The sequence below is a fragment of the Electrona antarctica genome (genome assembly GCF_951216825.1).
Source record: "Electrona antarctica genome assembly, chromosome: 15".
NCBI classification, from domain to species: domain Eukaryota; kingdom Metazoa; phylum Chordata; class Actinopteri; order Myctophiformes; family Myctophidae; genus Electrona; species Electrona antarctica.
The window spans coordinates 36,633,280-36,653,212 of record NC_136796.1 but is presented as its reverse complement, the minus strand read 5'-3'; the positions used below and the strand labels follow the sequence as shown (position 1 = coordinate 36,653,212).

General features: G+C 43.8%; 1 protein-coding gene across 1 annotated transcript; it reads left to right on the top strand.

Annotated features, from left to right (window-relative positions):
- The first annotated feature begins 5,424 nt into the window (after positions 1–5,424).
- On the top strand, positions 5,425–19,550 carry LOC306937897 (polypeptide N-acetylgalactosaminyltransferase 15-like). Its single transcript, XM_079521923.1, has 10 exons — positions 5,425–6,293; positions 6,990–7,156; positions 8,165–8,369; positions 11,016–11,183; positions 12,055–12,172; positions 15,295–15,489; positions 15,786–15,917; positions 17,337–17,438; positions 18,149–18,292; positions 19,333–19,550. The coding sequence occupies exons 1-10, from the start codon at positions 5,665–5,667 to the stop codon at positions 19,534–19,536; spliced, it is 2,064 nt and encodes a 687-aa protein (XP_079378049.1). The 5' UTR covers positions 5,425–5,664; the 3' UTR covers positions 19,537–19,550.
- Positions 19,551–19,933: the final 383 nt, after the last annotated feature.

Below are 19,933 nucleotides of genomic sequence, written 5' to 3'. Positions count from 1 at the left end.
CTCTTTATGGTGCATGGTTTTGAGGGTATAGAGATGCTTTTTGAACGCTGTTGGCTGGGCATTCCACATTATGGTGGCATAATATTGTCACATGAGTTCATCCCCATGCATGCATCTTTGTGCCGAATCTGGGTGGAATGAGATCAGTGGAGTAACAGTTACTGTTGGTGTTGGTGGTGGTTGGTGGTGTTGGTGTTGGTGGACGGGCGTCCGTGTGTGGGCCTTACTCACTCTTTTGAAGTACCGTAGTTAGTTAGACAGCTAGGTACATGCAAGGGCACTGGTCCCTTGAGTTAGTATCTTTAAGGCCCATTGCATATTGTTCGCAACGCGAGGCTAACCCTGAGCCATCTCACCCAGGCCTACAGTAGCTAGCACAGGAGTTCCCAAACTGTGGTGCGTGCACACCTTGTGGTGCGCGAACGTCCTCTAGGGGGTGCGTGACATGAAAAGGGTAATGTCGGTTTTATGGTGTTATTTAACACAAACGACAAAATCCGGTAAACACTGTTGTATAGGAGATGTATAGAGCAGCTGTGGGAGTACAGCAGCTGCATGTCTCTCAAGGCAGTGGCATTCTGTGAAGTGATTATTTGCCATAATCGTATTAAAAAAATTATCATTTTCGGCCAAATGCAATGAGACTTAGTGTTGGGCGTGCGTCATCTAGGTCAGGAGGTAACAGGGGGTGCACGGCCAAAAACGTTTGGGGTAGCATAATGAGCAGGGGTTATGACTAGGACTCTCCTAGTCTCTCGAGACAGACTGTTGACTAACGTCAAATTCAAAGGAAAAGAGGCTGTTGTTTTGCTGACGAATGGGTATCCAGATTAGATTTGGGACTCTCCTAACCCCTGCTCATATCATGCTAGCTACTGTGTGAGGTCTAGTAGTAGTCTGACATATCTGTTCTGATTTGGTGCCTTTGAGGTGTTTGAGTACCATGTCCATGGCATGAGTCCACAGTCTACTGCAGTCAAAATGACATTGAGAGCTCTAGCTCCGTTTGGAACCTCAATATCTACTCTTTAGCTCAGAGATGAGGTTCCGTGGCAGGATATATCCCTGCACAGGTCAAAATGGGGTCGAGCCGTCCACAAACAGTGACGAAAACCCTTTTCGCAGTATAGTTTCCAAAAAGTAGTTATCAGAACCGAGCTACAGATGATAAACTTAACACAGGCACGTCAAATTTTAAGTCAGGGGTGAAACAACCTTACAAAGCGGTTGTTTGTCAGCCAGTACCATGTTTTCCTAATGCAATCTTACGGAAGCAGTACTGTGCATACGGACGGGGGTTGACTGGACTAAAGTTTTATTTAAGCCTGATTGTTTCACCCCTGACTTAAAATGTTACGTGCCTGTGTTAAGTTTATCAACTGTATCTCGGTTCTGCTACCTTTACTTTTGCTCCAGCTATAGTGTCCTCAGTGCATACAGAGTACAGATCGACGAGGAGGAGATCCTGCCCAAAAATCATATTCTTTGGTTCTTTGGTTGAACAAGTGTGTGCGCACATGTGCGTGTGTGAGAGTGCTTTAGAATGGGCAGTTGTGTTATTCTGTGTATGTGCATTCATATTGTATGCATAATATACTGTATGCACGCATGCAAGTGTACAGGCCTACCTGCCTACATGCAACATATGTGTGTGTACTAATGTATATTTGTGTGTGCGCGCGCGCGCGCGTGTGTGTGTGTCTGTGTGTGCTTATAGTGTATGTTATTAGGTATGTATATTATTTATATATTTATATGCGAGTACAGGATCCATGCATGCATTGCAAGTAGGCTACTTGTTCTCATTTCCAATGTTGGCCTCCACAAGAGTGAGGAATGCAGGCACATTCCTGAGGATGCGTGGGACTGCACCATGGTCCTGCTGTGAATGTGTGAGTGTGTGCGTACAGTATGTGTGTTCGCCCGGACCCCGGACTGTGCGTGTGCGTGTGCATGTGCATGTGCATGTGCATGTGCGTGCGTGCGTGCGTGCGTGCGTGCGGTAGTCTGGAAATGTGCTGGCAGTGGAAATTTCAATTCAATGTGTTTTGGCCAGAGGACAGGGCATATGGGAGTGTTCACTGTGTGTGTGTGTGTGTGTGTGTGTGTGTGTGTGTGTGTGTGCAGTGCTGGAAATACATGTTGGCCAACTTCTCGTACTCAAAACATGTGCCCTGTAACATTAACATTCCCGGACTGTGTGTTCTCTTAAGTGTTTATGTGTATTGTTTTAGACTAGTTAGTATGTTTGTGGAGAGGGATGGAGGTGTGTGTGTGTTCCCTCGTGCTAAGGCTTCTCTGTTATTATGCTTGTTGTTTTGTTTTTGTTCACGCCATCCATGACATCCTCTTTTTCCAGTTCTTCCCATCTTCTTTCTTGATTGATTGAATACTTTATTAGTAAGAAAAGTAAACTTCATTCCATTCACTCCATTGTGGCCCTATATGTATTCAATTATTCAACATATAGCGTAAAAAATAACACATGTCATCAACAAATATGAAAACACCATATACATAGGTAGGCTATAATTGTGGTCCTATATGTCCTTATCACTTTTTCACAGTTCTTTGAGTTGGTTCCATTTAGTGTACCCATGTTGTTGTTTTTTTGGTTGTTAGATATTTAAATTGTATAATTTGTCCCGATCCGATCACGTGATTGGAAATCGGGGCCGATCGGGTTATTTTCAAAATATCGGAATCGGGAGGGAAAGATCGGAAATATCGGATCGGGACAAATCGGTATCGGCAGATACTCAAAATCAAATGATGGGAATCGGATCGGGAGCAAAAGAACGTGATCGGGACATCCCTAATAATAATTATATTTACTTTCCCAAATTCCCATATCTATTAGTATTTCTCTCTCTCACACACACCCTTCCTGTCTTCATGCTCCTCTCTAGTCTTTCAACTTCAATCTCTCTCTCGCGCTCCAGGTGTCTCCGCCCCCTGTATACTGTAATCAGTGCCATCAAAAGCCACTGTTTGATCTGCCCTGTCATCTCGTGCAAAGAGAATGACACACGCACGCACGCGCGCACACACACACACACAAACACGCACACGCACACGCACACACTCACACTCACACTCACACTCACACTCACACACACACACACACACACACACACACACACACACAGGGAGCCCCAGCCTAACCCCACCTCCTCCTCATTCAAGGTAGGTAATCACAGACACCAAAACAAAACAGGGGGTCTCTCTCAATGCAGCCAAATTGGCTTCAAAGCCATGCAGTGCTGCCAAAAGTAGCAGGCGGTGGTAGCCAGCAATGGCCTTTCACAGCTTAAGTCAACACTGACCCGAAGTCATTACAACAGATCCCGCTGACCCATAATGTTGGCACTTAATTTTCCCCAAACTCGATAATAAATAGCACTAACTCACAGTGTTGATTTTGTCGACTAAAACTATGACGAAAAAGTCTGTCGACTACCTTTTTTTCACTGATGAAAACTAAATGGAAACAATTCTATGATGACTAAAACTAAGACTAAATACATTGACAATTTCGTCAACCAAATACAAAATAGATTAAAATGTTAGGAAGGGACTAGTGGACAAGAGATCCAGTATAAGACATTTACACATAGGTTGCATGCTGAAAATAGCAGATCTACAAGCTCACCGCTGCGATGCACCACATGAGCTTGTAGATCGGCTATTTTCAGCAAGTGTAAAATCACTACATCAAATCAACTGTAGATTTAGTTGACTAAAACTAGACTAACACTAAACTAGACTAATAAAACTTTCTGCAGGGTGACAAAAATGTACTAAAAAAACTGACTAAAACTAAATGAAAACTATTCAAGAGACTGACTAAAAAACTAAAATCGAAATTTGCTGTCAAAATCAACACTGCTAACTTAGCAGTCCAGCAGAGAGCTCTGCTGCAGTGCTGCTTGGAGTCCAGTTCCATTTCTCCATTCAGAGGAAAACAACAGCGGAGGCTGCCAACTCTCTCTCGGGAGGAAAACAGGAGGAGAGGTCGTGGCTGCTGTTGCGGCCGCTGGTGTTACTCCAAAATGTGCGATCTATCGAATTGCGTGACTGACGATATTCTGTCAAATTAAAGTCATTACCGCAAGCGAGGATCAAATGCATGGCATGGGCCATTTTTTTTCTCACTAAACCATGTAGGCTATATCATTATCAAACATGAAGAAGTCAGTCCTTTTATGATGACTTCCTGTTTTTTTGTTATATAGTGATTTGTACGTCTCTAAATGTTCTGATGAATTGAAAATGGTGGACCCTAGTCCTAGGCTATATTGTAAACAAGTGTAATGCTTATGCTTTATGGTGTCGTCCACAGTTAACAGTTAACTCTACTAACTGGTGAAAGCGATTCTCGTGGTTTTTGGTCGAAATGGCGACCTCTGGGGTGACGGAATTGAATAGGTTACACATGTCGCTGTAACAGCGAGGCTTTCGGCAGCCCAAACAGACGGTCATGGGACCGTCGAGGCCCGCCGCCAGCTGGCCAGAGAGAGCATCTTGGATATGACGCGCCAGTAGGAGATCAACTCAACTCTCTCAATACAAATACAATGAACAGACCGTTATGGCCTGCTGAGACCCCCCCCCCCAAGAAATTAAATGTATGGTAGCTTAAACTTAAATGATGCTTGCTTGGTGAGATTAATTGATATTTGAGATATCAATATGAGTCAGTGTCAGTCTACTCAAGGGAAGGACACTTTTTATGAACAGGAATTTAACATAATGAACTAAAAATTAGTGGTTTTCAACCCTTTTCATATCAAGGCCCATTATTTATTCTGCATTTGAGCCACGGACCACCAATTGATTAGGCTACATTTAGCCTATATCAGACACAAAACTAAATAATATTTTGTTCTCGTTGGGTAAGATTTTGTCCACAATTCCATCCATTCCGTATTGATTGGTAGCCTATACCATTAGGAGAGATAACAGGCAAACATTGAACAAAATACTACATTGACAATCTACATTCTCTCATTGTGTAGACTTCTTGTAAATTAAGTAATGCAGATGATTAACTCTTGAGAGCATAAAATGAAACAGGTCCATTTGGTTTCATTTTACGCTCTCAAGAGTTACAGATCTAAGGGTCCATTTGATTACCAACTCAACTCTCCATCATTTAATTAGCTGGGGACCACCTGGAACCCCCTCAAGGACCACTGGTTGAAAACCACTGAAATATAAAGTCTACACACAGACAGGAACTTGTTGCTGGACATCAGGTGCTGCCTGCCTGCATCAAAGTGGCCTGCAGGTCTTTAGGACCGCGAGGAGGCGCTCCGGATGAGAGAGACCATGGTGGTGGTGCACCTCTGTTATTAAACACCAATATGAGGGTGTCTTCTTCAGTTCAAACCACAACAGCAGCTTCTATCACATGAAGTTCGACGCGTTATGGAATGCTCTTCAAACGGTTAATAAATGGACGCTTGGGTGGGTTGTGAGGCTAAATCCACAGTTTATAGGATAATCTCTTCACAATGCCGTCGATATCAAAGAAAGGGACAGGTCAGCGGTCCGGAGTAGCATGGTGCCCCAGCAGCAGCCCCACTAACTTCTCCTGAGTGCTCTCTGAGAATCTTCCTCTCTCTCTCTCTCCTGCTCACTCCCATCCATTCCTCCCCAGTTATGAGGCTACTGCGGGGCAGAGTGCGAGCTCCCCGGCGACGCATGTGCTGCTTCCTCTGGCTGCTGCTACTCGCCATCGCCCTGGCTGCCCTCGGCCTCTCCTCCGAGCTCGTCTATCGGGACCAGAATAATCATCAGCATCATCATCATCGTCAGAGAGCCACGAGCCTTCATCCCCGCGGTGGTCCACACAACCAACGGATCCCCGACCCGCCGGACCTCGAGGTCATCGTGGACTCTCGGGATCCGGCGGCGTCGAAGGTCCGCACGGGGCTCCTCTCGCCCCTCACTTCTCTCCGAGAGGACCAACTTTTATTCGTGCCGGCGGCGTCGGCACAGCAGCAGGGCAGCAAGAACCCGCCGGTTCCACCACCACCACCGCAGAGGAAAGGGAGTTACAAGATGCTTATGCCGGGGCCAAATAAGGACACCAGTCACACCACCACCGCTCCAACAACATCACCGTTGACGCGCGGGGCTATGGGGAAGGCGGTTCGGCCAATAAAGGCGCAGGAAGGTTTGGAGAAGGACATGATGGAGCTGGCTGCGGTTCAGAAATACGGTTTCAACGAGGTGATTAGCGAGCGGATTTCGTTGCACCGTGGACTGCCCGAAGCGCGCCATCCTGCGTAAGTGACCTGACCACCCTGTGCAATGAATGGCCAAGCGCGCACGACGAAGGACAGACTGGACTTTGCATTGATTTGATTGTAGACACAACTTAGTTAACATAACTCCTCTCCCCTTGTACCATTTGTAGCTTATTTATTGTTTCACTTACATGCAAAGGTGAAAAGTAACTAAGTACTGTTTACTTAAGTACAATTTTGAGGTATTTGTAGCCTATACTGTAGTAGTCAGTAGCCTACCTAATTTCAATTTCCAATTACTAATACTCCACTACATCTCGGAGACAATTATTGTACTTTTACTCCACTACATTTATTTGAAAACTTTAGTTACTAGTTACTTTGTAGAATTTTATTATTATTACAAAACATAGACTAGATTAACCATTTCAGTCCTAGATATACTTTGGCCATTTGAAAATAGCCGAACTAAAGCTCACAATAGATTTTAATACACATTTGAAAACTTGAAATGGGAGGGACATTCTGCATGAGTACTTTTACTTTTGGAGCTCCTGAAGTACATTTTGAGGCCAATACTTTTGTACTTTTACTCAGGTATACATTTTGAATTCCAGACTTTTTACTTTTAACAAAGTATTTCTATATTGCAGTATTGAACGTCATTAACATATGAGTTTTAAGTGTCGCTTTAAGCAAAAACATACTTTTTCCCCCATCACTGCGTAAATACAGGTGTTTGGGGGAGCAGTACAGCGAGTCTCTCCCCTCTGCCAGCGTGGTCATCTGCTTCCACGACGAGGCCTGGTCCACGCTGCTGCGCACCGTGCACAGCGTTCTGGACACCGTGCCCCGCCAGTACCTGCATGAGGTCCTGCTAGTGGACGACCTCAGCCAGCACGGTGAGTCAGCTGACTATGTGTGCACATGCCTGCGTTGATTTATATATATATATATTTTTTTTTTCAAATGAGTTTGTCTACCCATCAATCCATCCATCCATCCATCCATCCATCCACCTGACCCACCCATCCATCCATCTATATTATTATCCATGCCTATAGGCTACCGGTCTCTCAGTCCACTTGCCAGAATGTGAACCCGGGCATGTTGAGGAGCCTATACTTGAACTGCTATTTTTGGTTATTAAAATGTTGAAGCACTGAGAAAACTGTTGCGCCTTTCTTCGTCCTTTTTTTCTTTCCAAACTTGACTACGGTAGTGGTGCAGGTCTCAAAAACATAAGGGAAACTTTGACAGGAAAAGACTCGCTCACCGTATAGAAAATAGAAGTAAAACTCCTTAAACTGAGATTTAGGGATTAAGTCTTGGTTTATTAAAATGTAAAAGTTATTATTAGTTAGTTAGGTGATGTCTATTTTTAGTTTCCCCTTCGTTCTTAGGTAATATTTGACAACTTGGCCAATGTTTTAGGGCTTATCAAGCATGTTATCAAGCATAGCGACCCATGATGTCATGTTTAAACAATGAAGACAAGAGGCGATCAAGAAATAAATGTAATCATCCATGCTGGCACAAACAGTCAGTCTAAAAGTGTATTGATACCTGCCAACCAGCGCTGTCCAGGTAAACAAAATTACGCTTTTAAAGTGACGGTACACATATTAACCAGTTAACAGTTTCTTTAATATTATTTTATTGGTAAAAAGGTAAATTGCCTTCCATCTGTTCTGTATTTGAAGGCCCTATAGTAAGAGATACCGGTTCTGTTCACAATTTATCGTCTCTCGTCTTTCCACAAAATGCTCAATAATGGGCTCGATAAGAACCCGGCTCGATAAGCCTGATCGATAAGGTGCTCGTTATCAATCAAAATGAACAAGCTCCATCCCTACACTGAACACACCTGTGCTTTGCTCTGGCTGTCTCTGTCCCCGTGCTGCCCACAGGTCACCTGAAGAGTGTGCTGAGCGAATATGTGGCTCATCTGGACGGGGTGCGCTTGATTCGCAGCACCAGGCGCCTGGGCATTGGTGGGTGTCGCTCGCTGGGTGCTGCCAGGGCTGCGGGCGAGGTGCTGGTGTTCATGGACTCGCACTGCGAGTGCCACAGAGGCTGGCTGGAGCCCCTGCTGGAGAGAGTGGCACAGGACAGGTATACAATATGCAGTAGCCCACCACTGTACAGTTGGGTGCCACCGATATTGTCTCTTATCATTTGACCCATTTAGGCCTGACCTCAAAATTTAAAAAAATCCTTCTAAATCCTCCAGTTTTCTGAAATAAATATTTTCACGATTTTTCAAAAATAGCAGACCTACAAGCTCGTAGCGCGCCACTCGGTGGCGCGCTATGAGCTTGTAGATCTGCTATTTTTCAATAGCTAAATTATAACATAATGTTTAAAACACCAAAAGGGGTTCCCGCCCAAAATGGTTTAACTGTCCTTTTGCGCAGATCACGCAAACCTCAGCAAAAATATCGATGGCCTCCAACTGTACGTGCGTTGTGTTTGTAATGTTACATAGCTGTTATACCTAAAAGGTGTCCTGAATATTGACAAAACAAACAGATGCCAATACATATTCATGCATTGAGCCACAGCCCGCCCCTGTTAGTCTTAACTATGAGCCATTGAGAGGTGATGTCTTTGCCTGGGTTCTACCTCATCATTTGCTCCCGGTGGTTTTTTAGGATTGATTTTAAAATGATTTTTACCAAGCCCTAAATGGTCTTGCACCTTCTTACCTCCGTGACTGCCTACCTAGATATGTCCCTAACCTCCCCCTCAGGTCCTCCACAGCTGGCCTGCTTGAAGTGCCTAAAAAAAAAAGTCTACTAAAACATGTGGTGAAGCAGCTTTCTTTCTGCTGGGAATAAACTCCCATACAGCTCAGACACGCACCCTCTGTAGACATTTTTAAAGCTCAACTCAAGACTCACCACTTCACTCTTGCTTAGTTGGGTTTTTAAAACATTTATTTTTGTGGCTTTTGCCTTTATTTGATTTTTGATTTTTTTTGTAGAGGGATAGAATCACAGTAGGCTGACAGGAAATGGGGAGAGAGATGGGGGTGGGTGACATGCAGTAAAGGCCGTTGGGATCGGAAGTCGGAACCCGCGGCACACTGCCAGACTGGATTACCAGCCAAGGTGCCTGGACCGCTGAGCCACAGCCCAGGCTCTAGTTGAGTTTTTAATATCTGTGTTTCAACTCTGTTCTGACTGATGTGTTTTTCCTTCTTCTATGCTTTTATGCTTTTATTTTTTTATGTTCTTTGCCCTTGTTTTACTGTTTTAACTGCTTGCTTGTGTTTTATTGCTATTTTTTTGTTCTGCCCTGTAAAGCACTTTGAGCATGTATGAATGAAAGGTGCTACATAAAGTATATTATTATCCAACTCCCTCAACAAGAAGATATTAGAATATATCACTTTAACTTTACAAACATCAACTTTACAGATATCCTCATCAAAGTATTACACACATACAGTAACAGCAGACAGTGAGAAGGGAGACGTGTGTATATATTCATTAGTGAGGTGGGAGAGGAGTGCGTGAACTTATGCCTCAGGCTCACCTGATTTGGCTCAAACTGCCTGTGGAGTGGCTCTAATTAGGTAATTAGGCGTGAAGTCTGCAACCACTCATTTCATTTTTGACCCTTTGTCTCTTTTTCTTTTCTCGTTTAACCTCTTCATTCTTTCCTTTCTTTCTTGCCATCATTCCACACAGTCATTCTTGTGAAAAGAAAGAAAAAGACAAGCGTAAATGAATCGCATCTGTCCGTAAATTAAAACAGACCACAACAACGGATAGTGTGTTTATGTTGAACTTGGCTGCTATGTATTAAAACACGAGCTGTGTAAACCCGAAGCCGGAGACAGTGATGCATGCATGCATCCAGCATAGTCTCTCTCTGAGTCACTGACACACAGATATCAGCTTTAATGATGGGGGGGAAATGCACGAAGCATGGAGAAAGACATAATGAGCTGGATAACTAATTGAATTGGACAGCCGTAGATGGTTGTGAATCAGAAGGTCGCCAGTTCAACCCTCGGTCAAGTCTATAAGGGCGAAGTGTCACTGAGCAAGACACTTCACCCCAAACATTACTTGAGAGGCCATATGCTGGCTGAAGTGAATGCATGCCTTTAAAAAAAAGCGGATTTGAGTGTTATCAACCAGTAGGTAACTTATCAAGGCCATATACTGGAGTCAGTGGGCTCTACTGGAGCGGAGACGTTGTTGTTGTTGTTGTCAGTCATTGTCCGACGTGGTGTTGGTCGCGTCCGACTATTACTGACGTATTGCTAAAAGTATTTTAGCAATTTAGGCTTAGTGTTACTTTTAGTAGGAAATTCTGATTTAAGCTCAGTCTCTGAACTTTAGGCCTGCCTAGGCTATACTTAAACTATTTAGTTTTAGTCTAGTCTTAGCCAACTAAAAAATAACACTGGCATAACAGAAACTAAAACATAATTGCCCAGACTCTTCTTCAACAAAGATGGCGAAAGCAGACATTTGTTGTTCTGTACTTATACAATTGTATGGTACAAAACGTCTTTAAACCAGAAATCTAACCAGTCTTAACCGGCCACGTAAGTAAACATAAAGCAAAGTTGTATAGCGCCGTTCCACAATGTTTTCACTTCGGCTGCAGTAATTTCACTTCCGTGTTACCTAATAGCAGCCAGTAGGCTCCAGTTACATGGTCTTTATGGGTTGATGATAGCATTTGAAGTGGGTGAAATGTGGGTGTCAGTAATGCTTCTCTGTGGTGATTCTTTGTGTCTAGGACCCGTGTGGTTTCCCCTGTTATCGATGTGATAGACTGGCAGACCTTCCAGTACAATTTAACCCAGTGGCCAGTGAGAGGAGTGTTTGACTGGAGACTGGACTTCCGCTGGGAATCATTCCCTCAGTCTCAAAACACAGACCAAGATTCGGCCATCAAACCCGTCCGGTGAGAGAAAGATTTCACCTGTTTTCCTTACCATGTGTTACAGCAGTGGTTTTCAACCCTTTTCATATCAAGGCCCATTATTTATTTGGCATTTGAGCCACGGACCACCGTTTGATGAGATTTGCCCTCTCAGACTCAAAACCAAAGAATATTTTGTTATTGTTGGAATAAGATTTGGTACACAATTCCATGCTGTGTTGATGTTTGTACCGTTAGTAGAGACTACATGTAATTGATGCAAACGTTGATCAAAATAACAATTCTTCTACATTCTCTAATTGTGTAGACTTCTTGTAAATTAAGTAATGCAGATGTTTAACAATAATTTAACTCTTGAGAGCGTAAAATGAAACCAAATGGACCGGTAAGGGTGCCCGTATGGGTCCATTTGGTTTCATTTTACATTCTCAAGAGTTAAAGATGTAATAAGGGTCCATTTGGTTACCAACTCTCCATCATTTAGCTGGGTACCACCTGGAACCACCTCAAGGACCACTGGTTGAAAACCACTGTGTTACTGTACAGTATGCAATGTGATACCTTATAAATTGTTCACTGAGGTGGGAAGTAATAAAGAACAATAACCATGTTATTGTACTTGAGTATAATGTGAAGTATTTTATACTGTACGTGAGGATTTCTGTCACTGAACAGTTTATATAGATCTATTTTTCTGTCTGCATTCCTATCTGTCTATCTATTTTTTAAATACCTTTTTTAGAAATCATTATTCATAATTATTATTTTCTTTTACTTGAGTAAGGCATGTGAGTCCCTTTGCTATCCCTGGTGGGCCTCTATGACAATTTCCTTCCCTAAGTTTTGTTCCTGACAAACAAAGTGATTCTGAATTTGAATCTCATTCTGATAGGAGCCCGGCCTTAGGAGGTGGAGTCCTGGTCATTGACAGGCATTTCTTCCAAAGTGTGGGAGCCTATGACCCGGGCATGCTGCTACGGGGGGCGGAGCAGATTGAACTGTCAATCAGGGTAAAGGAAAGCTGTCGGGCGGGAAATGAGGGGTATTTATGTACTGTATTCATGTATGTTCATGAATAATGTCCTCAATATATGGGGGGGGAGGGATCTTAAAAACATATCGCTGGCCACGTTGGCCCGGCCACCCCACGATATAATAAGAATAAGAAAAAGAATAATGACTATGCACAAAAACGAATTTCACCCACTTTTGTACTTGTAGGCTACTGTGATGTGACTAAAGATGATTCTGATTCTGAACCATGTAACTAACTTTCCGCCCGAAACCCGGTTTCCTGAGCAATTAGCCGTTCGCTAAGTCCCATTAGCGACGGTTACTAGGTAAGGATCCTGGTCACGCTTTCAATGCTGGTCAAAATGGTTAAGCAGTGTCAATAAATATATTTGCTGTAGCATGTGTGGACCTCAGAAAGAGGCTTGGTTTTCTTACCTTGTTATGAGCAAACTAGTCCATTCCATGAATTCTTTCGCTCCGTTTTGCACTTTAATAGTAAATATTAGAAATAAAAACAGGCTCTCATTGACTTCCATTGTAACGGGGAAACAGCTCTCAAAGTCACTCTTTAGCACATAAGCGAACACAACAAAAGCTGATTCTGACCGTTTATGACATCAGGAAAACTCATGCGGTTTTATTTTTAATAAAAAATGTCAACGTTGTCTTGTTTTGACTAGTTTGTGTGGAAAGAAGATCCGATAGGTATGCCTACAAAACGATCTGATTGGTCCAAATCTGTACACCAACTCCTGAAGTGTATTATTGGAATGCCGTTGGATGTAAACATCCAAACATGTATTTGATCTTGTCCGCTTGTCGCTAAAAAACATACACAATGGACGTGTTTGAGGGAGACACTTTAGGAGAAATGTCTGCTGCTCGTCTGCGAGGCTGCAGCTGGGTGCATCTCTATGAGCAGGGCCTAGCTGGAAACAAGTTCTTGAGCTTAGCCCAGATACCCTGGGTAAATATAGTAATCATTTCATTTCATTTCATTTCATTTCAAACAGCGTGGCGACTTGTTTACAAACGAGAGTTGGGAACACCGCAGAACCGCTTCACTCCAACCAAAATAGTTACTTTATAAATCAAAAGACGAAAATAAAACGGCATGAGTTTTTCTGATGTCATAAACGGTCAGAATCCGCTTTTGTTGTGTACACTTATGTGCTAAAGAGTGACTTTGAGAGCTGTTTCCCCGTTACAATGGAAGTCAATGAGAGCCTGTTTTTATTTCTAATATTTACTATTAACCTGCACAACGGAGCGAAATAATTCATGGAATGGACTAGTTTGCTCATAACAAGGTAAGAAAACAAACCCTCTTTCTGAGGTCCACACTGTTACATAACAGCAAATATATTTATTGATACTGCTTAACCATTTTGACCAGCATTGAAAGCGTGACCAGGATCCTTACCTAGTAACCGTCGCTAACGTGGTATTGGCCAAGAACGGGCTTGGGTGGAACTTAGCGAACGGCTAATTGCTGACGCATTGAGCTAATAGAGCCTGCCTGCTTGCTCAGAGGATAAATTGAATCTTGACCATCAGGTCAAGATTTGTGTCAGATCCTGTGTAACAAATAACGTTCTTGAACCTCCTACCTTCTACATTGGGGGCGGCAGTGGCTCAGGAGGAGATAGATCGGCCACTTGGGAGTTGGAAGGTTCCCTATCTCCCTGGGTAGTAGTGTCAAAGTGTCCTTGAGCAAGACATTTAACCCCTAACTGCTCCTGATGAGCAGGTTGGTGCCTTGCATGGTTTCCTCCGCTGTCAGTGTGTGAAACTGTGAATGTAATGCACACTGTAAAGCGCTTGGGATAAAGGCTGTTCCATTTACCAATGTATTCTGCATTTGAGCCACGGACCACCATTTGATGAGATTTAGCCTCTCAGACCAAAAACTAAAGAATATTTTGTTGTCGTTGGATACGATTTTGTCCACAATTCCATGCTGTATTGATGTTGGTACCATCAGGAAAGATAACAGGCAAACCTTGATCAAAATAACTCATCTACTAATTCATCTACATTCTCTAATTGTGTATACTTCTTGTGAATTAAGTAATGCAGATGTTTAACAATTATTTAACTCTTGAGAGTTAATTATGGAGAAATGGACGGGTCCATTTGCTTTCATGTTACGCTCTCAAGAGTTAAAGATCTATAAGTTACCAACGCTGCATCATTTTAGACCACCTGGAACCCCCTCAAGGACCACTGGTTGTAAACCACTATAGTATAATAAGCACACACACAATCTCGTCTTGGTTGGTCCTTTGATATAATAATATTAATAATAATAATAAACTTTTGTCGTATATTACAAAGCCACATTACGATGAAATATCCATATAATGTTGTATAATGTCATGTTGTTGTGCAGGACAAACCTTCACTAGCTGAGTTCCTGCATGTAAGTTCTGAGAGGCTTGATATTAGCTGGCCCACAGACACATTCCAAGGAGGGCCTATGTGATCAGTTGAAAAGGTCTGCTATGAAATTGTAAAGGCTATTGTATTGAACCGTGGATACCATTGTGTTAATAATCTATAGAAGTGACCATCTACTTAGTATGCGGTGGTCTGGGGACGCACATGCACGTGCGTACACACATACAAGGGCGTTGGGGTGCACACCCTACATGCACTATTTGGGGAGAATTATAAAGAGGGTCTCAAATGTGCGGAGATCCAGAGAATCCAGTGAGAATCCACAGAATCCAGTCAGAGAGGTCAGTCGAGAATCCAGTCAGTCAGAGTGAGATCTGTAGCCAGGTTCCAGATGAGATCGGGGACAGCTATGAGGGGACTGCTCTAGGATGGCTCTGGAATGGACTGATCATGAATTTGGTAACTAAGCTTTGTCCTTAATAAAATGATACAGAAATAAGGACATGCCTGGCGTCTCCAATCATTTATGCAACAGGGTAAAAAGTGCTTCCTGGACACTCAATATATGACAAATAATGGCAATACACTACAAATAATGGCGAGCTAGATCGTGGCCTCATTGTTCGCGCTCGGGGGGGCAGTCTGCTCCTCTGGGACGGATTGAGGAAAAGAACTTTGTTTTGTCACGGAGTGTGTCTACTTTATTTATAATTATTAGGTGTGGCTGTGTGGGGGCTCTATGGAGGTGGTGCCCTGCTCGCGGGTGGCCCACCTGCACCACCTTCACCTGCCGACCCCCCTGGCCGACCAGGAGCTGCTTCAAAAGAACAAGATCCGCGTCGCAGACACCTGGATGGACTCCTACAGCAAGATCTACTACAGGAGAGACACTCTGGCTCACTTCATTAGGCAGGTGTGTGTGTGTGTGTGTGTGTGTGTGTGTGTGTGTGTGTGTGTGTGTGTGTGTGTGTGTGTGTGTGTGTGTGTGTGTGTGTGAGTGTGAGTGTGCGTGTGCGTGCGTAATGACTGACTTTACACGTTGTGAGCTTGTAGATTGGCTATTTTCAGCATGCAACCAAGTGTAAAATTACTTATACTGGATCTCTTGTCCACTAGTCCCTTCCTAACATTTTAGTCTAGTTTTGATTTGTTCACGAAATAGCATACATATAGGGAGATCTACAGTGAATTCTTTATTTCCCTGAGCAGTCCGAGAGCCCCAATATCACAGAGCGCGTGAGACTGAAGAGAAGGCTGGGCTGTCGTACCTTCCACTGGTTCCTGACTACCGTCTACCCTGAACTCTACATACCCCAGGACAGAACTGCACTGTCAGGAGAGGTAAACGCTCTCTCGCACGCACACACGCACGCACGCACCCCCCAAATAGTGCCCCCTCCAGACAGTGCCCCCCCCAGTACCCCCCCAGTGTCTCCCCAGTGCCTCCCCAGACAGTGCCCCCCCCCCCCAGTGACCCCCAGTACCTCCCCAGACAGTGCCTCCCCAGTGTCCCCCCAGTGCCCCCAATCAAATATGATGTAAAATCTTAAGTAAAAATAAACTTTACATTAAGTACTGTACTCATCTCATTCAGTAGTCATTCAGTTGTGAAAACAGACACTTGGAAAAGAGCAGGCTATAGGCTATTTATTGATTGATTGAATACTTTATTAACACTTTGGGCCACGCCTCTAGGAGGGCCTAGTCTTGTTTCCATAGAGGGTATGCGCGTGACATCATCATCATACCCGGAAGTTATGCGGGAACGCCTACTGAGTGGCAAATCACTACTTTCTGGCCTTGACAGCCCATGAAAAGTCTGATTGCATTAGACGATGCTGAGTGACGTTAAACTCACTTTTCCACTCACTTTGCCACTCGATTTCCCATTCACTTTATGCATGCGCATACCCTCTATTGTGGTCCTCTGTATAATCTTGAAATCGGTCAGAATCGGTATCGGCAGATATGACCCTGCAAATAATCTGAGATCGGATATCGGTCATAATTTCATAATCTTGCACCCCTACTAAAAACCAATACATTTGCATTCCATCCAGACACGCATGCATTCATGCATATACATTGCATGAATGCATGTTCACTTTTCGGTGGTCACCATCGACATCTCTTTAAAGGTTTATTTGTTGTTTTAGTATTTCATTTCAACTTCAAATTTCAACTTGCGCGCTCTGCAAGTTGGCACCCGACAGAGTGCAGTTCTAGTTTATTCAGCATTTGAACCACGGACCACCATTTTGATGTCATTTAGCCTCTCAGACCCAAAACTAAGAATGTTTTGTTGTCGTTGGATAGGATTTAGTCCACAATTCCATTCTGTATTGATGTTGGTACCATTAGGAGAGATGACAGCCAAACGTTGATCAAAATAACAATTATTGGCCTGGGCCGTGGCTCAGCGGTCCAGGCACCTTGGCTGGTAATCCAGTCTGGCAGTGTGCTGCGGGTTCGACTCCCGATCCCAACGGCCCTTACTGCATGTCATCCCCCCCATCTCTCTCCCCATTTCCTGTCAGCCTACTGTCTGTCCCTCCATACAAAAAATAATAAAATAAAGGCGAAAGCCACACAAAAAAACATTAAAAAATAAAAATAACAATTATTCTACAGTCAAAGTTCAGGTCAGTTAAAGACCTAGAAGGGTTACCAACTCTCCATCATTTAGCTGGGGACCACCTGGATCCCCCTCAAGGACCACTGGTTGAAAACCACTGCTCTAACGTGCTTGCATGTTTGCAGCTCTACAACGTTGGCACCAGCTACTGTGCAGACTACCCTCGAGGACAGGGTCTGCAGGGAGGAGGCATGAACATAGCGCCCTGCAGCGGCACTGGCAACCAGGTACCCATCCATGACAAAGATGATGATAATAACAAAATACTAATGGCACTCGCATACAAGTGGAGGTTAGAAAGTGCTTACGGTTTTGACACACAAACAAAGCGGTGAAACTATACTTTTATCGTTATAGTTACTGTGTGTGTGTGTGTGTGTGTGTGTGTGTGTGTGTGTGTGTGTGTGTGTGTGTTGTGTGTGTGTGTCCCAATCAGGAGTCAAGCACAGGGTTTTAAAGACCCTTCCTGACCCCAATCAGCATGCTGCATGCAGGGGTCAAAGGTCCTACTCTAAACACCCATACACTCTAAGCATCCATAGGGACAGACGGACAGACACAGGGAGGGACACGCATAGCCATTTGAAGGAGCGGTGTGCACCGCTCAAAATGGAATACAAATGAAAACGTGTCTACACATAAAGACTGATGGAGGGGAAAGGAACTGGTTGGAATAACGTGTTCCTTCCACGCGCTACGTCCAACCGGGGAAACTCCCCCTTGTCAGGTGAAAAGATGCAGCTTGGACCCTCATGCATTGAAGGAAGCATGAGGTCAGTCCGTTGCTCTCCCCAGGTTGGCGGAGGGAGTGTGGAGCCCAGGATTACATTAGATAATTGACACTGGGTGAAAAAATGGGTTACAAAATCGTGGGATAAAAAAAAGAAGCAGAGAATGGATACCCCAAAGATGTATCTCTTTCACCATGTTGTTGCAGCACTGTGAGCTGAACTCCTTGGGAGAGGTGAGATGGGGTCCTGCAGGCATCCTGTGTTTGGACGCCAGAGGAGACAGGGTGGTCCTGTCCCCGTGCACTGCCCCGCAGCCAAACATCAGCGCACTCCAATGGAAGGTCATAAAGGTCAGCCTGGGGAACAAGGGTCAAGGTTTACCATATAACCTTGCACAGACTCACTTATTCTATCCCTATGGCGTACTTAACCCAAAGCATAATTATTGGAGTGAAATTCCGGGTTGATGTTTTTGGCGAAGCAGATTCATGTGTGGTGTGACTCAGACCTTTCCTGACAGAAATGGTAGATGTTTGTTGAGTTGTTCCCATACTAATCAAAACAAAGAATTCAGCATGTGCTTTTCTCTCAGAGCGCAGCAGACTTGGTGGCTAGGCTAGCTAGTTTCTTGGGACATTTGTGGTCGCAGTGGCTACATCTGTCATTGAAAAATTGTTATTTTTCGGCAATTATCTTAGTTTTAAAGGACCTATAACATAAAATTCAACTTTATCAATTTCTTTTGTGTTTTTGGGGCTCCCATATGTGTTTTCTATCCCCACAAATAACCAATTTTGAACAATCAGGCTTTCATATCATATAGGTGCTTTAATGGAAATTGCTCTCAGGAACAGCTCAACTGATTTTGTCCTCATTGTATAATTCCTCCTCTTCTTCAGTCTTCAGTTCCAAATTTGCATTTCCACTTTGTTTACAATGTCCACTATTGTTGATTTTCCATGCTGGCATGGAATGGAAACAAGCCTGGTTTTATCTAGCATCAGTATTATAATGACTCAAATATTAAATAATCTGCATATCAGCACCCCCACCACCTCAGGACATTGTGGTACTGCAGCTAAAACTGCTTTCAAAGTCCAGAAAGAAATGACAAGGACTGGTTATATCAGAGTGGTGATTGAGGCTCAAACCATTAGAAATAACTTTGAGGGACAAAAGCAGTTTTAAAATGCTTGTTATTTGCGCTTTAAGGGTAACTGTTAAGGGTAACTCGAGGGTGTTCTTTATCGTCATTAATGCACTTCTGCGATACCTTTCGGAACTCGCCCCGTGGGCGAGTTCCGAATCTACAAAGTAAACTAGTAACTAAAGTATTCAAATAACTGGAGTGGAGTAAAAGTACAATGTTTTCCCCCCTCCTTCCTTCCAGCTGAGTGGACAGCTAGTGCATCTGCAGTCCCAGTTGTGTCTGGAGGCTGTGAAGAAGGAAGCCGCCCGCCAGGCTGAGAGGGGCCAGGGTAGGGGAGGTAACGGCACCAAGACGGAGGAGACGGGCCTCTTCCTGCGCACCTGCAGCCATCACTCCCGACAACAGTGGCACTTTGAGCAGCTAGTGGCTCCCAAGTTTGCTTAAAGGACAACTTTGTTTTTGTTAACCAAGGTTCATGTTTTAGGACGGTTGTTATTAGAGAAAGTAAAAGATAAATGGTAAAATGGAGCATTTATATAGGGCCTTTATCCAAGGCACTTTACATAGATTGTGCATTACATTCACACACCAATGGCGGAAGAAACCATGCAAGGCACCAACCAGCAGGACAATTCAACACTAACTCTGGGGGAGCCCGGGTTCGAACTGGCAACCTTGCCGTTACCATCCGGCCACTCTACCCCTGAACCACCACCGCCCCTTCACATTCAATAGATCCTGTGGTCTTTTATGGCCAGATTAAACTTTCTGGGGTCTAGTAGGACTATAGTAATTCTTCTAATAATTAAGAAATCGCCGTAATTCTTTTTTAAAATACAAA